We start from the raw sequence: 21,401 nt of genomic DNA on the forward strand, positions 1-21,401 counted from the left end.
TTTTTTTGGAATATGTATTATTTATACATATTTCATTCTCGAAATAAGAAAACGGAAGGCTAATTGGATTGGTCATATCTTACGCAGTAACCGCCTTCTAAAAGAAGATATTGAAGGAAAGATAGAGGGGCGGATAGAAGTGATCAGAAGACGAGGAAGAAGATGTAAGAAGATGCTGGATGACCTTGGGGACAGAAGAGGATATTCTCATTTGAAGGAGAAAGCTCTAGATCACATTAAGTGGAGGAACTGTTTTGGAAGAGACTGTGGACCTGTCGTCTGACAGATTACTGATGAATGAATGAATTTAATTCTGGTTATGCTACGAATTTAATATACGGACATGAAAATTTTTCATGTATATTTGTAGTAAATCAATAGACTAATTCATATTAACTCTACATTATACAAGATAATAAAGACTATTTTTGAACATCCAAGAACGAGAAACTAAAAAATATAATTTAAACCGATGCTGACACATGGCGACGATCTTTACAAAAGGAAAAATAATCCATTAAGTAGATATTCTTTTTAATTATTTATTAATTAGATTTATAGAGAGTAACCGGAATTTATAATCTGTTAACGACGTATGAAGGTAAACTATTGAAATAGTTTGATGTATAGAGAGAGTGGGTAGAGAAAGGACAAGGAAAAGAACATTAGAAATAAGATTTGAGGGACAGAAACTTATGGGACAGCCCAGAAATCTGATGGTTCCTGAACTCGCTGCCTAGAACAAAGAAGAGTGGAAATAGTTACCAAGAAAGTGAAAAAGAAAGATACTGAAAAGAATGAACAGATCGTAGATTTTTCGTCCACAGACCATATAAGAAAATGCAAGAAGATAATGAACAATAATTATGAAAGTACAAATATATATATTATATATANAAAGTATTTAAAAGAAACCATAGGAAAATGTTCAAAGTGTGATGGCTAGAAGACATACAGAATGAGTTAGAAGAACTGAAATTGAAGATGTGAAGGCAAAAAGCAAATAATTCAGAAGGGCGGTTAAGTGACTTGAAGGAGACAGGCGTCAATGGACATTAAATAAGAGAGTAAAAATTTGATATTAACAATCGCACGATTACGAAGTTATAGTATTAGAAGTTGGAATTAATGTGATTTTCAAACCTGTTGTTTCATTTTTCATATACAGAGAGATTCACTTGCAGGGGGATATTAATCTTGCAATAATTTACACATAGAAACTAAACTTGTCGTCTATCTCCAGTTCTTGTCACTTCCTTCTTTCTCTCATTCCACGTAATTTACAGAGAAATAATGTACATTGATATGGAATGCCGTCTCGACCTACGTCTGCAGGCGGAGGGAGAACATTTTCAACATTCTCTGTAGCTCAACTGTCTCGAATATAGCAAGGTATTTACGAGCCCAGTGAACGGAGAAGTTCATGGAGGTAGGCCTAGGCCCACTGGGGCTGTAGTGCCAAGGAAAAAAAAATTACCAGCCCAGTGTTGCTTTCATTGGTAAATAATTACGTGATTTATAATTATTTATTCTGCATCTTGCCGAGTGAATCACCCTGTAGATAGTTAAATCGGAAGTGTGTTTCTGCGTTCCTAGCAGGCACCGCATTAAAGTGATACGTAAGAGAGACTTCAACACGGCGATAAATTAGGTCGTCACCATGTTTCGAAACGATCACAGAATTCGAATTGGGATATTGCACGTTGCGATTATTCTGTGGTGCTCCAAATCGGATGACGTAAAGTGGGGCTTGTGCGTGTTCAGGTTTGACATGTGAGAAGCAAATTCCACAAAAAGGAGATTGTTTCTTGCGGGTAATTCCGAAGACTTGTTGGGATACGCCGTGAAGTCTTGCCCGGACGTTACGAACTGGATGACGATGATGACGAAGTCAGGAGTGAAGTAAGAAGGGAGAAGAGAGTTCTGAATATGCTGAATTTGAACTGAAAAATAAAAAAGAAATTCGATTAAAGCTTGAATTTTATTGGACTGTACATTAAAACATGGAACAGGCACATTAATATATCAGCTATGATTTTAGAATGCAAGAACGATTTCAAATTCAAGTACACACATATATCTAGCAATCGAAGTGAGTATTATAAAGCTGACTGGCTTTTCTTCGGGAGGGGGGGGGGTTGATTCTTATGTTTTCTGGAAAGAACGTTTTTTTAAGACATGTCGCTAAAAGATTATAAAATGAAATGACACTGCACTGACAGTGCAGAAATCTATATTTGAAACTCAAATTTTGTGTGTACTATGCACACATTTCTCAGAAAATTCACATTAGATGTTTACCAACATATTTTTTCTGCTATGCGATAATTCGGTTTTAGGAGGAAACTTCGAAACACCGCTGACCGGTCTCAACGTTCTTCACAGATTGCTGCTGTCACTGCTGATAGCAAAGTGAGTCAATAAACGCTCGCCGTTACAGTTACAACAGAAAACTGTGAGGAATGTTGGGCCCGGTGAGCGGTGTTGTGAAGTTTCCTCCTTGATTGAACGCACTGTATTTAGTGGGCACGCGGTAGCGTACTTGATTGAGGGCCTATGCGACAAGCCGGAATGTCGCGGATTCGAGTTCCCATGAAGTAGATATTTTCAATTGACCTAATCCTTCAAGTTGCACTATGGCCCTGAAGTAGACTCAGCCTCTAACAGAAATGAGTACCAGGAATCTTCCTTGGGGGGGGGGGGGTAAAGGGCGGCCAGCGCATAAGGCCGACAACCTTACCGCCATCCTTGAGCCGATTTTCCGGATAATGTGGGACCCTCAACGTCTCACAACCCTGTGGGCCTCCACGGCCTGTTACAGGGATAGCTTTACTTTTCCTTTTTTTTTTTTTTTTTTTATTATTACAGTTGTTTGGTTGAACACAGTTTCAAGTGTATAACGAATTAAGTTTAACTGATAACGAGTTACGAACCGGAGATCACGAGATTGTGTTACTTACCGTGAGTAACCTGGAGAAGCCGTTTCCGAAGGAACTGAATGGGCCTTTCCCAATGAGATCATCATACTGAAACGAGAGAGTAGATTATCTCATTCTAGTTTATAAAAACAACGTTTCGGAGGTCTATTCTTCTTCCATCATCATGTAAAAATATAAATATTCATAGACTGACAGTTTAGATGGAAGTGGTGATAATGTTCTAGGATCATGTTTGTGATGTGCTTCGGTCCAATCTCTGCCGGGACACCAGTCATCCTAAATTAAGACTTCCGTCGTTTTACTCAGTCCCTCAAAGCAAATCCGGAAATAATACCTTGATAAAGCCACTACTCTTTCCTTCCGAATCCCTAAAATTTATTAACTTTTTACAATATAATTTTGTACGGCCCAAATTGCTTACGAGTATTTTAAATAATCATAAATAAATAAACAAACAAGGTTTATAAATACACACGAGTGAAAATGTGGACTAGAGTCAGCTGGTTCAGGATATGGTTCAATTGCGGCCTTTTAAAACACGATAATGCACCTTTGGCTTTAATAAGTGAGGATCCATTTATCAGCTCAGCGACTATCAGCTGCTCAAGAAAGGCTCTGTCCCATGCCTTAGATCTCTTAACAGATTATCTCATACCTACATAATTAGACTAAGGAGCAGATAATACCAAGAGGTTTTTACCAAATGATATTATGTTCTATTGTTAAAATATTGATCAATATTGAAAAAAACAAGTTCACCACCCAAGCAAAACGAGTACACCTGATGATGACTGGCTAAGGGTCGAAACATGTCTTGTTCTTTAGTTTGATGTAAATTATATATTTTTATAAGAAATTATGTGGAGGAATGTAAAAATATTCAATGTACAGCTCCGGGTTCGATTCCCCGCGCTATTAGATTTTTTCTGAGATGTAGTGGGTGTGGAACGGGGTCCACTCAGTCCCGGTAATGTTTGTTCAATTTAACGTTGCATGTGTATTGGGAGACAGATGTGAGACTTACCGTTCCTCCTTGTAGCGGATTCTTGTTTCCCCCCGTGCTCCCGTCTCCGGCATTGTCTCCACCACTCTGGAAAAATTAATTCAGTACAAGAATCATATTCTTTGCGAGGCTCTACCGTATTACTAGTGTGGCTTTATTTGAAAATTCAGAGGAAGTTTTTTTTTTTACTATTTTTCGCGCCATCTCTTATCTCACACTGTAGTCAGTATGTATGTAAACCGTCAAGTGGCCCCGCCATCGGTGTTCTTGCGAATTTGTTGTAAGCTTGAGTGGAGCAGTACGTCTTTTGGCTTATTTTGGACTTCATCCATCGTCTGGCATGTAAAAGACACAAGACCACGACGTTTCGGAGACTGGATCTGTCTCCGTCTTCAGGTGGGTAGGGAAGGATAAACCTACTCAGTTGGGTCCGTTAGAAAGAGCTAGTCTCAATCACTGGACAAACGCCGGGACCGGGGTGGACCGCTTGACGGTATTATGTTACCCGGCGAGCAGTATGAGAGTTTATTTATGATTTGTCAGCAGTAAGAAGCAGTTATAAACTTGCTTAGCCATTTGTTCTCAGTTACAGTTAGTGAGCAGTGTGATACGTCACGGTGAGTTATACTTTAGAGAAACGTGTATTTCTGTATGTCACACATGTGAAATACGGATCTGCTGGAAAGTGTCGGCGAAAATTTCAACGTAAATTTTGTGATGAAAGAGTTTCCAGCAGACAAACAATTTATAAATAGTCTTAGATCTACGGGACACTTAATAGACAAGGAGCAACAACATACGGGTAAGCGCCGAATGCTTACTGAGGAAAAGTTTGGTGACATAGGGGCCAGACACGATCACTGAAACGTCTAGGTCAAGAGATTGGAGTGTTAAAGTCTAGTGCAAGAACGGCAACACAACTGCTGAAGCTATCCGGTAAACATTGGTGTCTGTCGTATTTTTGTTTTTAACGAAAAAATTAAATTGCGAAAAATTTGTACGTGTAGAGAGGACCGCATTTTCAACAACTCCTATGATCTGTGAAATATAGGTACTTCATTCCGAAAGTTATCGGCTGTCAGGCATGTTGATTCATCGGCAAAATTTGTATGCACCTCTCAGCAAGCGGTGCACCGGCCGTCGTGAAACGCAAAGCCGTGGACTCGGTACACATTATAAAAGCCCTTCCCGTATATAACCCTTTTAGGGCTGAATTTCTTCTAAATTATACATATATATAATCTGGGTTTGTACCTCACAGGAAACGTATTACGTTTCGCTACAAAAACCAACCGGTTAATGCTGTTTAGGGAAACAGTCGCTGTTTATTGTGAGAACCTTACGGAACAAATACAATCTGTGGAAAGAATGCAGAGTTATATTGTGTAAAAGCGGGTGGTACATACAGTAACCACTGGGCTTTGAGAGGTTAATGAACATTCAGTTGTTCGTGCTGACGAATTGTTTTAGTCGCAGTTATGCGAGTAGTAGATCGATCTACCCGAAAGCACATACTTCGTTTGTTTAAGAAAAATTTATCCATTAGAAGAGAAGTAGAGCCTGATCAAATTTGTGGATCAATTTTGGTGTAATGCACTCTTCATAATGTATTAGAACACGCTATTATAAAAAGTTAAACAGTTTCTTCCAGTGTGACTGGTGGTCACCCCGGGTTCAATCCCAGGACAAATCATGTAGTATTTGTCGCGGACAATTTGACACTGAGGCTGGTTCCTTCCGAGTATTTTGGTTCCCCTGCCAATTCTCATTCAATTGCCTATTCCACATTAATTAATAATTGTGTCTTCGAAGCTATGTAGTCTGAACATTGACGGGTTCTCTACAGCGTATAAACTCCTTATTTATCATATTAACTGAATTTCTTTTCTGATAAGCAATTTGAGGAATACAGACTTAAGCTTGTCATTTAAATTTTCTTCTCCAAAACTTCTCCATTAATTATGCGCTGCATATGTTAATATCTTGTTTATTTGCGCTGCAGTAGTAGCCACACATTTCGCCTTACTTAACGTTAAGTGTCTCGGCATTTCATAATGGGAGTGTTAGGTACTACTCAGATACTCTCAGCGCTGTGAGAGGAAGCTGGTTACTTACTCCACTGCTTCCTCCGAGGACGGTAGAGATGAGACTCAGAATATTGGAACCGCCGCCTCCGTCTTCACCCTCACCACCACCGCTGCTGCTCTGCAGGAAAACATAGAAACATTTCTCTTTATAGAGGGAAACTTAAGAGTCTGTAGTGGGTCGTGGGAGGCCAATTTCTGTGACGTATTGGTACAGAGGTGGAGACACCTCTGTTCAAGTTCAAGTTCGTATAGCAACAGGCGTGACCAGAGTGGTTTTAACGGCTGTTGTACTGCCATGTGGAAACCAAATGGAAAAACTACCACATTACCACTTTTCCTGGATAGTCTCTTTCCAAAAACAGAGACACCATTTATGCGAACCAGAAGACGTAAGAAGATGCTGGATGACCTTGGGGACAGAAGAGGATATTTTCATTTGAAGGAGAAAGCTCTAGATCGCATTAAATGGAGGAACTGTTTTGGAAGAGACTGTGGACCTGTCGTCTGACAGATTACTGATGAATGGATGAATGAATTGGTACAGAGAAGGGAAAGTTATCCCTGGACTTCATTAATTAAGTACTATGCCATCAAGACGTATCGGGAAGTGCAGGTATAGCTCCACTTTTCTTAACCTAGACGCTGTATTGCGGCCAGTGATCAGTTTCACCTCCTTCTGCTTTAAGCCCCGAGGGAAAAAAACCCGGTACACATTTTAAAGGAGGCTGTATTGGTCCAAAGCCAGTCTCACAGTTGTGGAGTAGATAAAGAAAACGCTAGCTCCTACAGGGAAATAACCCCGAACTCCAGCCTGTATCCTTGTTACACCGACTGAGCAATCCCGGCTCTATTGGTACAAAGTACATAAATAATCTAAAATTTTGGAGGGGATAGTTTCCAGATTCTTTGACATTTTTTTATTTGGTTTAAAATGGCTGTATTCTGCTGTGTTAATTTGGATATGGGGCGCGCCGTAGTGTAGCTGGTTGAGGCACTGTCACAAGGCGGTAAGCCGCGGGTTCGATTCCCGATAAACTCATTGGATTTTTCAATTGACCTAATCCTTCCAGTCGCACTATGGCTCTGGCATCAACTCAGCCTCTGACAGAAATGAGTACCAGGAATCTTCCTGGGAGGTAAAGGGCGGCTGACGCGTAAGGCTAACAGCCTCACCACCATCTGTGAGCCGATTTTCTAGAAAATGTGGGAGCATCGACGTCTCGGAATCTTATGAGCTTCCGCGGTGTGTTACAGGGATAGCTTTACCTTTTTAATTTGCTTGTTACGTCACCGCGGGGAGAGGGGCGGGCTGTTGACTTGCCTATTACCATAGTAACGACAGCGCTACGATGCCGTCACGTACCGCTGGGGAGGAAGGGGGTGTCCTCCATAGCGCGACACGTCACAATATTTTAAAAGATCATAAGCAGATTTATTCATAATAGTAATTACCTTAGGCCACAATCAGCACTAGTCAATAACCTCCACAATTTTCTATCTTCACCTTGTATTGGGAAGGTCTGACGATGACGTAGGAATGATTCCGAAACACAACCATTTAAATTGTTAAAAAAACAAGATTATTGTTTGACTGAGGCTTTTAACATACAGTTTTAAGGTTTTTACATTAAACCTAGTCTGTCGAATTTAATTCTTGTCCTGCCGTGACCGTTGGCTGGTGCTGCAAAGCTACTGACATATTCTGAGGTGCCGGGTTCGAAACTCGGACTTAAAGGAAGTATCCTGACTGAGGTATTTTGTGGTTTTTCTTAGTTCGTCAAAGAAAATGACGGGACCTTACCTTAAATTAGCTCACAGTCGCTTTCTTCTATATCACTCCCATTTCAAGATTAATTTGCTTTTGAAGGCAAAGTCTCTCCGACACTATTATAACCTGAGATCCTAGCTAGCTAACTAACTAACTAACTAACTAACTAACTAACTCAATGGAGTTGAGATCTTCTTGAGAAGACACCAGTCGCTCAGTTTCTAAAAAAAATATCCGAATATTCTGTTGAACCCGAAGGTTCATTACCGTGTTCACAAGAGCCTTCCACTGGTCCCTATCCTAAGTCAGATCAGTGCAGTCCATACCACCCCATCCTATTTCTCTAAGATCCATCTTAATATTATTCACCCACATACGTATTGGTCTTCCTAGTGGTCTCTTTCCTTCTGGCTTTCCCACCAAATCCTACATGAATTCCTTTCCTTCCCATACGTGCTACATACCCAGCCCATCTCATTCTCCTTGACTTGATCATTGTAGTTACAAGAAGATCACAAGTTACGAAGCTCCTCATTATGTTGTTTTCTGCAATCTCCGTCACTTAACTCTCTTCGGTTCGAATACTGAAATTCTAACGGGATTCTTAAAAACCATAGATAAAATTAAGTTATCCGAAAAAAGGAAGATAGGAATATTTATTTAATTGTATTCCTACTTATATAAGGGGTGGGACTTCTCGGCCCTTGCACCGCGATCTACAGTGATCTTTGCTGTATTCACACTTACGCCACTGCTGCTCCCAAGCAGTCCAGACACAAGGCTCAGGATATTGGACCCGCCGCCCGCATCTCCACTGTCACCCCCGCCGCCGCCTCCGCTGCTTCCCTGGGGGACGTCAAACAACAGTAACTAGTATAATCCTATAGTGTAGCATCCTGTTGCCTTAGGCTAGATGGATTACATTGTCGTAACTTTCATGTGTGTCTGTGACGTTACTAATAACCTCTTGAGGCTGTTTTGTGTAATGTGGCATCAGAGGATAATCATATTCGGTTAAGAATACCGTCTTCTGGGACATTTCGCCATACAGACTAGTGAATTTTCACGAGCTTTTCGAAGGAATATCCTGCTTCCATTTTCAGGGAAGAAGAGTGTAACAAAGTAGCTTGGTATTATTAATTCGAAGGTTTTTATTATCTGCGGAAACTGCATAGAATGGCGTCCCATAGAAGATATAGAATTCTCACCAAGGTGAGTGAGAACATTACTGATAAGGAACGCCATTTAATTTTGTATTTGCTACGGATGTCTTCCACCCTGAAGCTGGAGACAGTAGGCTCCATGAAACCGCAGTCGGAATAGTTTATTGTGCCGGCCAGTGTTAAAACCACACAGCCTCCAACTACATGTCAGAAGGTTTAGCCCTTGTTTCTCCAGTCAAACCGCTCAGTGACAAAACAAGAACAGTAACAAGATGTTAATAGTCTGCCCCTAGGGGAAAAACAGAAGTGCCACAAAAAAGTGTGTTAGTATGGCCAGTGACTCGGTTCAGATTCGAACCGGTTTCATTTTCATCTAACAATTTACAACTCCATCGTCTGAGACCTCGAATGAGTACAGACGTCATCCACACCAGTAAACACGCTCCGAGCGAATCTCATGCAACCTCAGTAAGGCGATCCGTTGCCTGAGAGAGACGCTCTCTGCGAACCCCGTCGTACCGACACTTTCTCTCCAACCGCTACCTTACCAAAGCTCTCTCTCAGACTCGCCACCTGATAGACTGTCTTTCCAAACTACTAATTTACCGACAGATATCTTTCCGAATTGCCATGTGGCCGACAGATGTCTGTCCGAACCGCCTCATGACCGACAGATGTCTGTCAGAACTGCCACCTGACCGACAGACGTCAGTCTGAACCGCCACCTGTCCGACAGACGTCTGCCTGAACCGCTACCTAACCGACAGATGTCTCTCCGTACCGCTACCTAACCGACATGTCTCTACGAACCGCCACCTGACCGAAAGGTGTCTGTCCGAACCGTCACCTGACCGACACTCTCTGTCCTCACTCAACTAAACTGATCCCTGTAACATGTGATGAGGCCCAGCGAAGACTGAGACCCACATAAATATACATGAATTGAGTTCAGGGACGGAAACGGGCTTGAGCACCAACGGGGTTCCCAGGCTACACTGCAGTCCGGTAACTTCCGGACGCGGAGCACTGTAAGTGACCTTTTAATCGAAATCGTATCTTGTCTTCTTACACTTGCTTAAGTAACAAAAGGATTTAGTTACTCCACTGTTAGTGTTTTTATTAACATAAGCATGAACTAACTTACCCCGCTCAGTTGCCCGAGAAGTCCAACCAGAAGACTAAAGATGTTAGGTCCTCCACGGTCTGCGCCCTGTGCATTGGTTAGTTAGAACACTTAGAAGTAAGGGTTAGTTCTCTTAGTGCTCCCGTATTTTCCCGTATATAGCAGGCATGCCCCCCCCCTTCCTCTTAATTTTTCCTGGAAAACTGATTCTGAAGTATGTATATTAACAAATTACAGCAACTTCATTGAAAGATGACAGGAAAATTTTAATTTGTTCTGCAAGTTTGCATATCGTTTCTACAATGAAAAAAATAATCGAGTTCTTCAATTTATATTTTCAAAATGCTGAGGAGGGGCTGCAATTAAATTCGGGAAAATACTGAAGATATGATTGATTTTTAATTATGAACTTGAATTTTAATTCACATTGTCCACACAGAGTGTTCAGAAATGTAACATATTTTGTATATAATTAAAATTTCATCTCTTTGATTTCCCAATAGAAGGATCAAAGTACAAAAAATGAAAAGATACAAAAGATAAAAAATTTACGTCAATTGCAAGTAGACTTGTGTTCTAATTTTTCTGGCAAGGATTCAGTTCGCTTGCCCTATACAAATGGGACTGAACTGTGAGACTTCCTGCTTTCGGCCCTTGGATAATCAGCCAATCACAAGGTAATTTAAATCGGATTTGAAAATTATCCAGTTTTTAAAATGTACAGTACGTAAATTTTGCGGTACATACGAAATATGTTATCTAGACGTAAGTGGCATGTTCTATCTCCTAATCTACTGAATGGAGTTTACTTAGCAGTGAAGATCTGCAATTGAAACTACAGAGCAAGTTCATTTCTTCTTCCAGTTAGCTCAGTATAAATAGTATTTCAATTAAAGTGTGAATTATTATTATTATCATCATAGGTTTCGGGATATCTCAGTCGGTACAGCAGTGTGCTACAGAATAGACGGCCTATGTTTGTTTTCTGGCAGAGGCAAGAGATTTTTCTCCGCTCTATAGTGTCCAGACCGACTCTCGGGACCTCACAGTCTCGTGTCTGATGATTACGGGGAGTTGCTTTCCCGGGGGCCAAGCGGTCAGTGCGTGAAGCTAACCATTCACCTGATCTAGAACCGGAGTCAAGAATAGTCGAGCTGTACCTCCACTCCCCCCCATAAGTCTTCGTGACGTGGGATTGAAACGACAGGCACAAGTTTAGCTTTGCTTTAACTACGAATACAAGATCTCTTTTTATTATTTTCTGAACATTCTGCTCTGAATATTATACTTACTCCACAGAGGCAGGATGACAGGGATCCTAATAGGCCAAGAAATTCAGCTTTGCTTCGTGGGAGACCGCCTCCAGCTGCACCGTTTCCTCCGCCTGCAGCCTGTTCATATTGTTAGTACAACATTCATGCAGTGTTAGTTCCTCTGATGTAAAGATATCCCGTCGTTTCCCTGTGACGTATTCCCCACAGCACAGTTACACCCCGACTTACTGCTCCGTGAGTTGCAACTTTTCATCGACACATGTTTCGTCATCACCCTCTTATTGTAACTAAAACTTATTGTAGGAAGAAAGTTAGTTTTGAGGTGTTCTACTTATTACTAAGAGTAATTATCTCCTGGGATGTGACATCGTGTAGTTTGGTACAAGTTTATGGAATTTTCGGAGGATCATACTGTCTATATTATTAAGATTGAAGAGTAAGCCAGGATAGAGGCAAACTACAAGGACAGTACTAAGCAGTACCTTTCTCCCGAAACGTCAGTAAACTTGAACCAGATTAATCTATGTTAAATATAAAAAAAAATATTTTTTCTCGGAGAAATTTCATCTCCTTGAAAGTTTTGGTTAACAGATGTTCAAGAATTCGAGAAAATCTCTGTATATGAGTTTACTCTTCGGTCATTCAAGTTGGTCTTCATAAATTTCTCCCAACTCCAAAATTCAATCTCGTTAATGAATCTCAGAGGGATTCATCATCAAGAACTGCATGGATTAGGCCTTTTGGCCTGNCATTTACTCTTCGGACATTCAAGTTGGTCTTCATAAATTTCTCCCAACTCAAAAATTCAATCTCGTTAATAAATCTCAGAGGGATTCATCATCAAGAACTGCAGAGGATTTCCAGCAGAGGAAATTTGTAATTTTTCTTGTAATTACGTAAACAAAATATCTCCTTCTTAACTGAACTCAGTGAGGGAGCGAGCGTAGGCCTCTATCCAGTGTGACGTGTAACGCGTCAGACGTATTATGGATGCTCACGCGGTTCCTTTTCAGATTAATTCTTACCGCGCTGAGGCTGCCAGACAGGGGTCCCAGGAGACTCAGAATGTTGGAGCCGCCTCCACCCTCGCTATCTGCATCACCCTGTAGAAAAACATCATCATAGTTAGTGGCCAATTGAAGCCCCAAGTGGTTCACATGCTGAGAGCAGCTCATTAAGTAATAGCAGAAGTTCGAGGATTATTAGAAGAGTAACAAATGGTTTCACGGTTTTATGCGCAGAACGCCCTTCTATAAAACTTACTAAGAGTTTCTCATTGTAAAAGTTTTACACGTCTATAACTTGTTAAAAATTATTATTCAACACATGTTTCGACCTATAAGGTAATCATCATTTTTTTTAATTATGAATTATAAATGAGGAAATTACTGCATAATGAGGAGCTTCATATCTTGACAAATGTAATTAGAAATATCAAGCCAATAAGGATGAAACGGTAAGGGCATGTAGCACGAATTTGGGGAATATGAATGCATATAGGACATTGATGAGAAAGCCAGAAGGAAGAGACCACTAAGAAGATCGAAAAGTAGATAGATCTTAGAGGGATAGGATGGATTGTATTAATGTGACTCAGGAGAGGGACCAGTGGAAGACACTTGTGAACACAGTAATGAACCTTCGGGTTCCATAAAATGCTGGGAAGTTCTTGAGTAGTTGCACAATTGGTTGCTTTTCAAGAAGAGCTCAGCTCCATGAGTGAGTGTGGAAGCACAAATATGTTTCTGTATTTTCTAAAACATACGTGCTTTGCTTTCGTCACAGGCTCCATGCCCATCACATTCCCACATTCCTTCTATGGAAGGACTTATGCATCGGCCGTCCTTTACCTCCAGGAAGATTCCTGTTACTCATTTCTATTAGAAGCTGAATTAGGACCAGGGCCTTATTGCTTCTTGAAGGATTAGGTCGATCCCCTCTTGGGGATCGAACCCGCTGCCTTCCGGCTTGTAGCATAGTCCCTCAACCAACTACGCTACTGCGTGTCCAAAATAAATTAAATGTATCTTCCTGTCTTCTCTATGTCACTGGTTTCGTTGTTAGGACATCATAAATGGATATTACGTTCTAAAAGCGATCTGCGTTTCCGTTGCTGTGTTTGTTGCCTGACAACGGTTTAATTCACATAGCGATAGCTGCGTGGCTCTCAGGCAGCGAATGGAAGAGACCCGGTCAACGTGAATAAGCCCATATACTCGCATTTACCTGTAAGGTTGTCACAGTAAACAATCTATTCTGTCACTTTAGTTCTATGTAAGGTAAGAGGAGATATGTTAATGTTCGTGGAAGGTTGGTATGAAGAAATGGCAAAAATATTGTAGGGCCATATATATCTAGATACTATCCAAGTATTTACCTGAAGAAACTGAAGAAAACCACGAAGTTTTCAGCCAAGATCCGATAACCAGTTTATTGCAGATTCCAAGAAGCATCTTTTCTAATAAAATTATTAAGCTTGGGTTTCCTCGGGTAGCGGTACCGCAATCAAGCGGCCGTAATATGACGGTGAATGGCGTCACTAAAACGTTGCCATGGAAACCATGTTCTTTTGTTTCCATGGCAACGTTTTAGTGATGTCATTCACCGTCATATTACGGCCGCTTGATTGTTTCCATGGCAATGTTTTAGTGATGTCATTCACCGTCATATTACGGCCGCTTGATTACGGTACTGCTACCCGAGGAAACTCAAGCTTAAGAGCCTTTCCCACACACCGCAAAGAAGGTTATGTTTGAATTGAATTTCTTCAAACACGACACGGCGTCTGTACACAGAAACCACGACTGTAGTAGGCATTAACTGTGAAACGTAACACAGAAAGAGGAAGTGTTTGCAGTGACTTCTCTTATTTCAATTCTGCTATTACTATAAGTTTTAGGAAGTAAAACTTCCGACGTATACGTCAGTGAAAGTATTTCTCACAAAAGCTTTGTCACTATGTAAAACCCGTCAATGAACTAAGAAATTTATGCATATGTTCACCTGAGACTTTAGACATCCACTAATCCATTAAGTATTGTTCCGCACTGTTATTTTCCGAACTGCTGAATAATGGCTCCTTTGTGCTGTGTTTCCAACCATATCCGCTGTTATGCTAACGTCATGTAGAATGAGACATGGGCTCCTCAGAGCGGTGACGACGAAGATAACTGTCTTCCGGAATATGATACCATATAGTCTGGCACAAGTTCAACTAGATTCTAGAGGAATAAACTTCCAGCGCCTTCAGGAAGGCGGCACTTTCCTCTGAAACATCGTTAAAATGTCTACCTGTTGTCACATCCAGAAACAGCTCTCTTTATGCTTAGAAATGCAGGAGCACTTCTAGGAAACAACTCGATACAAAACACTTTTCCGTGTAAACGTGCATTCAACAAAAACTTCCTAGGATTCCGCTACGTTATATAAGCGGCCGTTCAGATAAGAACGAAGTTATTCGTCATTCTTAATTCATTCGTAAATCAGAAATGAGTCATTCGTGAATTAGCAGGCAGTCGTAAAGTAAATCTAAACCAGGTCAGTCAAAATATATTTTTATTTTGGGGGGGGGCACACGTCGGCCACTCTTTGGCTTATCGTACCAGCCCCTGGTTACAAATGATGAGTGTGGAGCAGTTGATGAAATGAGAATTGGTAGGGGAAACCGAAGTACTCGGAGAAAACCTACCCCAGTGCCACTTTATCCATCACAAATCCCACATGACCTGATCTGGGCTCGAACCCGAGCCGCCGCGGTAGGAAGCCTCATATATGGCTCGGCCTAAGTCAGTCACAGCAGAAGAAAGACTACGACAAGACAGTTGCAGTCCAGTCAGAATGGAGCGAGTCGTAGGTGTCATTGACTGAGAACTGTTGTAACGGTTTGTGTTCAAGAGAGATTATAAAAGGTGTTAATAAATATAATCATCCAATCCAAAAACCGTTATTAATAGTCACGAGTCATAAACACAGTACAATATCATATTATGTTCCCACGATATCTTTTTCATAAATTAGTTCATTTCCTGGTACGAGAATAAATTCGCCAAGAAACTTATTGTGCGTTCACATTTAATTTTAATAATTCTCGGTAGATGGCTCCATAATACAGGTACGAGAATGACGAATAACAGTGATGGACTTTCTGTATCAGAACAGCAAAAAAGAATACCCAGTTACAGAGTTCTTAAGGCTAGAAGAGGAAAGATTTGTGCAAGGCGTCTGTTACTTCATGAATAACATTCCTATATTTATTTAAAATATATATGTAAAAATAGAAAAAAAGTAAATTTAAAAATAATAACTGTGCTGTCAAATTTAAGTTAAGTTGTACGAATATATTAAGAATCGTGGGGTAGCCGCTGTAATAAAATAAGGTATTTATAAGACTGTGCTACAGAGGGCCGGATGGGCATTTCCTAGACCCGTTTCGTAATTACAGTTTTTTTTCACGATAAAAAAATTGGTTGTATAGCAAGTTACAATCCGTATGAAGCATCTCTGAAGTTACGTCATTGCTGAGTAGGCAACCATACGGAAGAAAACTTCTCTGTGTTTTGGTTCCTGCCCTATGCTGACAATAGAATCTAGTTACTTTCTGATAATTACGTAATAATGTACATCATATTTTATGATGATGTACCTTCAAAGATCACTAGGAAGACCAAGGCGTAAGTGGGTGGAGAATATTAAAATGGATCATAGAGAGATAGGATGGGAGGGTATATATTGGATTGATGTGGTTCAGGATAGGGACCAGTGGAGGGCTCTTGTGACCACGGTAATGAATATTCGGGTTACATAAAATGCTGGGAAATTCTTGAGTAGCTGCAGATTTGGCTTCTTCTCAAGAAGGGCTCAGCTCCATGAGTAAGTACCTTCAGAGAGTTGTCTGTAAAGCAAACCCACCGAGCACATGATAACTATTTTTTTATAGTCCAATTTTATTTGCAGTCTGTACTAGTACATTTAGCAAATTGTTATGGAGTACTTTGACTTGAAGAGGAGTGTTCAGTAATTATAACTGTGAGAAAGTTCTGTAGATACAGAAGCGTTGTTAATTTTACGACATTTTTCTTAAACTTACCCCACTGAGGCTGCTAATGAGGGGTGCCAGGTTTCCCAGAAGAGCTCCTATGTCCGATCCGCCATTTTCACCGCCCTGCATGGTCATTGTGTTAGTATACAGCGAAAAGAAGAGGTTAGTTTGGCATAACATATTCGTAATGTGTGGAAGTTAAAGAGAAACCACTTGTATCTGTGCTGTATGTACGTGCTTCTGGGTCTCCATGTAAGAACACGCACATATATAACATCTTCCCCGCTATATACATGAGATGTGAATGTTCTGTTTCGCAGTAGATTCATATTCTCGTCTTCAAAAATTTTAATGATGATAAGATAATGGAGAAGGAAAGTGATTTCATCATATATAGTCCTGTACCGTGCCATAGCTCAAGCGGTTAGTCGCTGGCTTCCCACCGCGGCGACTGGGTCCGGTCAAGTGGAATTTGTAGTGGACAAAGTGGCTCTGGGGCAGGTTTTCTCCGAGTACTTCGGTTTCCCCTGCCACTCTTCATTCCACCAATTGCTCCACAATCACCTTCACCTATCATCTGGGGTTGGTACAGTAGGCCAGAAGTGGCCGCAGTACAAGGGACTTAGTCCCACCCCACTAGCAATAAAAGAAAATAGTCCTGTATATAACTTGACTATGTGCATGTGTTAATGATACAGGTTACTCATCATCATCAGTGGCTCTACAGCCTTTTGTTGGGTCCCCGCCACATTTCCAATTTCGTAATCCTATACACAGTCGGTAGGACTCCTTGGACGGGGGATCAGCGCGTCGTAAGGCCGCTACCTACACACAGACAACATAAACACAGAATAAACGCACACACAGGCATCCATGTCTCGAATGGGAGTTGAACCCACATTCACAGTGTTCGAGCAAGCGAAGACAGCTCACATCTTAGACTGCGCGGGCACCGTCCTCTGCTATCAGAGGAAGGAAATCTTGCACCAGAATGATGAGTTCTGTAAACAGATATTAACTTTAGAAATTGAACTACAAATATGAGAAATTACGTATTAGAGAAGCCAGATTAAATTAAATGGTTGTCAAAATTTAGGATGGGCCCCTCCTGGGGAGTCCAGTTACTTAGCGTGTTACTGGATATTTCGGAAAATTATATGGCAAAATTAAATCACTCATGATTCTCGAAATATCATAACATTTTTATAATTTCGATATAAAATTGATATACGAGTATTCTAGAACCTATAACTAATAAATTCTTCCTTATGCACACACAAAGTTGAGAAGGGGAAGTGGTGAAATCTCTGCTAAGCCAAGGGGTTCCATTGTACAAAGTCTGAAAACCACTTACTTATTTTATCAATTCGCACTGCTGCAAAACACACTTCGGACTGCTCACTCATGTAGAACTTTGTTGAGGTAACCAGCGAGAATATGAAATGTCTGTGTGCTCCGGTTCATAATAAGCTCAAAAAATTATTTACGATCAATATTTGTGACGATCCGATGATGCTGTGATTAAAAGTAGAATAAACATGGAAAATTGCCTTTTTATTATTGTAGGCAGCGTTCAGAGGTTCAGAGTCTGAATTTTCCATTGTAAATTTACATATATTCTCACAGAATTTGCAGCAGTTATTTATAGACAATGTTTCACTACTTTATTTCATAACTTGTGGGTATTATTCCTGAGGTAATTCTGACTGAAAATTATTCCATCAACATTGGCATGAATCTCAGTGCCTATAGTGCTATGGGTAGGAAGAATGGTGTGTCGGCTAGATGCGTGGGTGTTACTGCGCAAGCGCGTCCCGTGCAGGTGTATAGTGCAGCTGGATAGGCTGTGAGAGTCCGCACATTCGGTCATCGCAATCACCGAACCTCACTCGAATGTAGCTTCCATGAGTGAGGACATATAAAATTTTATGTTTATGACTCCATGTTGTACAAATATTGTATGCGCGGCCACACGCATCACAGTGACCTACACGATTTTCCTCACATTACAAGTTTTATTATGACCAAGCGAGAACGTAGATCTAAGGAGGACATTTTGAATATTCTTACAGTAGTGAAAGCCCAGGATATATAACGTCATGTACAATCATTAATAGTCATTTCTTGTCACAGTAAACATGTTTGTTGTATTCAGATCATATCAGCTTTCCCTACCCACAGCTCGGTGACATGTGTGGAGTCATATCCAAGTTGATAACAATATTATTGACTCACAGTGGCCTGAGGGAAGACCTCCCGAATTTGTGATGTATAGTTAGGAAATGGCTTGTATTATACGTTCACTTTCCTTCTAGCTTTGTTCAGAATTGTGATATAGTTGACATTTTCTCTTTAACTTCCACTTTTATCAGAATGTTTCCGCATTCGGATGCAAAGCTAGTCAAGAAGCTCTGATGTATTAAAAGTTGTACCACCATAAGTTAACATTGGTTAACATTGGGTCAAATGCAGACAGAGAGAGATGACTACATGCTATGTTCGCGTTGTCTGTGTAATGGATATACAGACGAAAGAGCAGTCTGTCTGGCAAGTTAAATCGTAGTTCACACTGAACTGACGGTTCAACCGAAATTCTTCAACACATACGCGTACTGAACACCACTTCTCATAATATTCAGCGCGACAGCACAAAAGAAATTCAAACTGCCGCGTGATGAAACATATTTTACAATCGTCATTTTGGATTTTGGCTAAACTAAGTAATTTATGTTGCTCCTTTGTTCGTATTATGATCAGTAGTTATCGAAACACGTAACGCAACAATGTAAGTAAAACTGTTCTGTTGGTGACGGTTTTCGTCACAATGTCAGAAAATTTCATGTTGTGACGAAGTTTCGGGGAAGTTGATCAGTTTTAGCGGAAGAAGGCGGCAAATTTTCTCGTTACTTGTAACAGAATTTGGGCTTGCGCCGCCCCTCTGTATCACAGCTGACCACCAGTCACTGTCCTAATGGAAGTCGCTTAAACAGTTTCATTGCGCATGTGCCATGCTCCTTCACTGATTGCCTGATTTTCCGTTGTTTTCATACACATACAAGGAGTGTTTTCTCCGCCTGGTGATAAACAGAAAACAGGCACTTATCGCAACCTTCCAGGCATGTGTTCATCCCATAGACATCATAAACGAATTACAGCATGTACAGAAACTATTGTATCAATAGTAGTAGGATAGTTTAAAGGTTCGGCCACACAGAGCGCTACGTACGCTATGTTCGCTATACGAACAGAAAAATATCTCCCTTTATTGCCAATGTGACTGGCCACACAGACTTCCGTACGCTACGTACTCTATGTTCTCTATGTTAGCTGCGTCGCAGAGTGAACACAACGTACGTAGCATACGTAGCGAACATAGCATAGCGCTCTGTGTGGCCGAACCTTAAATGTCCCAAAATAATGTACATTCCACACAAACAGAAAGTTAATATTGTTAATATTCTCACGTGTTAAATTAATGAATATATACATGCAAGAACATTAACTAACGGAATTATTTAGTAATGACATACATTAACTGTTACAATGGCTTAGGGGCTATCGTGTTTGAAAGTTAAATGACATTTTAAGAAAAAATCTGTACATGTTCTGTGTAATACTTTATAACTCAATCGAGTTCTATGTATATGCAGGAGCTAAGGTTCTTGCAACGGCTGTTGTGAAGAATTCTGTCTTCTGGGATATAACGCCTTATAGTCCGTTGAAAATTGACAGACGTTTCGGATGAACATGTTGCCTCTATCTTCATGGTCGAAGAATAAGTCAAGAAACCAGAGTGAGCTGCGCAGTAAACTTACCATTCAACCCAGATGATGTAGGTGACAAGTTCCTCCTGAACGTCGGTTAATTTCCAACGGAATACTCAGCATTAGGTTCCAGAAGATATAATTATGAATTTATTTGAAATTTTTATGAACTAGTTTAAAAACTTACCCCGCTGAGACTCCCAATTAAAGGACCCAGATTACCCAAGAGGGCCCCTATGTCGGATCCACCACCCTCTTCATCACCTCCCTGCATGGTTATAGTGGTTAGTTGAAGGAAAATTTGTTACACAGCACTTTCGTTTAATTTAGTATTTATACGTACTTCCATGAATATATACAGACTTACCCCGCTGAGACCACCGATAAGAGGGCCAAGGTTACCCAAAAGGGCGCCAATATCAGATCCGCCACCCTCTTCACCCTCTCCACCCTAGGCAACCAAAATGGTTAGTGGCAGGAAGAAGAGATTAGTTTATATACAAGCCATATATTTGTAATGTAAATTCACATATTTGCTATTCCTTGCAGTAACTAAAGCATTCGCTCTGTCCGGAGACGTGTGGGAAATTTACTGAGGTTCATATTAGTGCACTTGCAGCTCGAGGTATTACTCTACATGAAGCTTATTAATTAAAATTTAGTTTAATATATCGATCAGTTTTTATTTTATTTCAAATTGTTCAGTATATTTTATTCAAATAATATGATAAGAAGCCAGGAAATATGAATATAGCCTGTCAGTTCCTATGGGTTCACTCATTTCGGTTCAGTTATCTGGAAACTCATGAAAATCGGGGAACATTTCACTGGACATTTAAATGTACACAATTTTCGCTAGAAGGAATGGCTACATAAATATTTAATGTGATACGCGCGGGTTATAATCGAAATATCTGCAGTTAAACATGACCATTAGTGCAAAGTGCCCATTGTAAGATTTGAGGCTTTCACGGCGGTGACTATGAAGAAAGCAGTCTTCTGGGATTTGGCACCGTGTATATGTGGTGTTAACCGACGTTTCGGAGGAACGTATCGCCTCCATCTTCAGGGTAGAAGAAAAAGTATAAGAAATCTGCAAGCGACAAGACCGTGAGAACGGTAAAAGCAGATGGAGGCGATACGTTCCTCCGAAACGTCGGTTAACACCACATATACACGGTGCCAAATCCCAGAAGACTGCTTTCTTCATAGTCACCGCCGTGAAAGCCTCAAATCTTACAA

General features: G+C 40.6%; 1 protein-coding gene across 1 annotated transcript in view; it reads right to left on the bottom strand.

Annotated features, from left to right (window-relative positions):
* Positions 1 to 901: 901 nt before the first annotated feature.
* The window catches only part of LOC111870879 (loricrin), a 95,072-nt gene continuing 74,572 nt past the window's right edge, over positions 902 to 21,401 (bottom strand). Inside the window, exons 20-25 of the mRNA XM_023863491.2 lie at positions 12,383 to 12,460; positions 8,545 to 8,643; positions 6,058 to 6,147; positions 3,964 to 4,029; positions 2,961 to 3,026; positions 902 to 1,943 (exon numbers count right to left, since the gene is read on the bottom strand). Coding sequence (XP_023719259.1) covers positions 1,863 to 1,943; positions 2,961 to 3,026; positions 3,964 to 4,029; positions 6,058 to 6,147; positions 8,545 to 8,643; positions 12,383 to 12,460 — 480 coding nt within the window. The 3' untranslated portion in view covers positions 902 to 1,862. The remainder of the gene's footprint in view (positions 1,944 to 2,960; positions 3,027 to 3,963; positions 4,030 to 6,057; positions 6,148 to 8,544; positions 8,644 to 12,382; positions 12,461 to 21,401) is intronic.

Source organism: Cryptotermes secundus, unplaced genomic scaffold (genome assembly GCF_002891405.2).
Source record: "Cryptotermes secundus unplaced genomic scaffold, Csec_1.0 scaffold709, whole genome shotgun sequence".
Lineage (NCBI taxonomy): Eukaryota > Metazoa > Arthropoda > Insecta > Blattodea > Kalotermitidae > Cryptotermes > Cryptotermes secundus.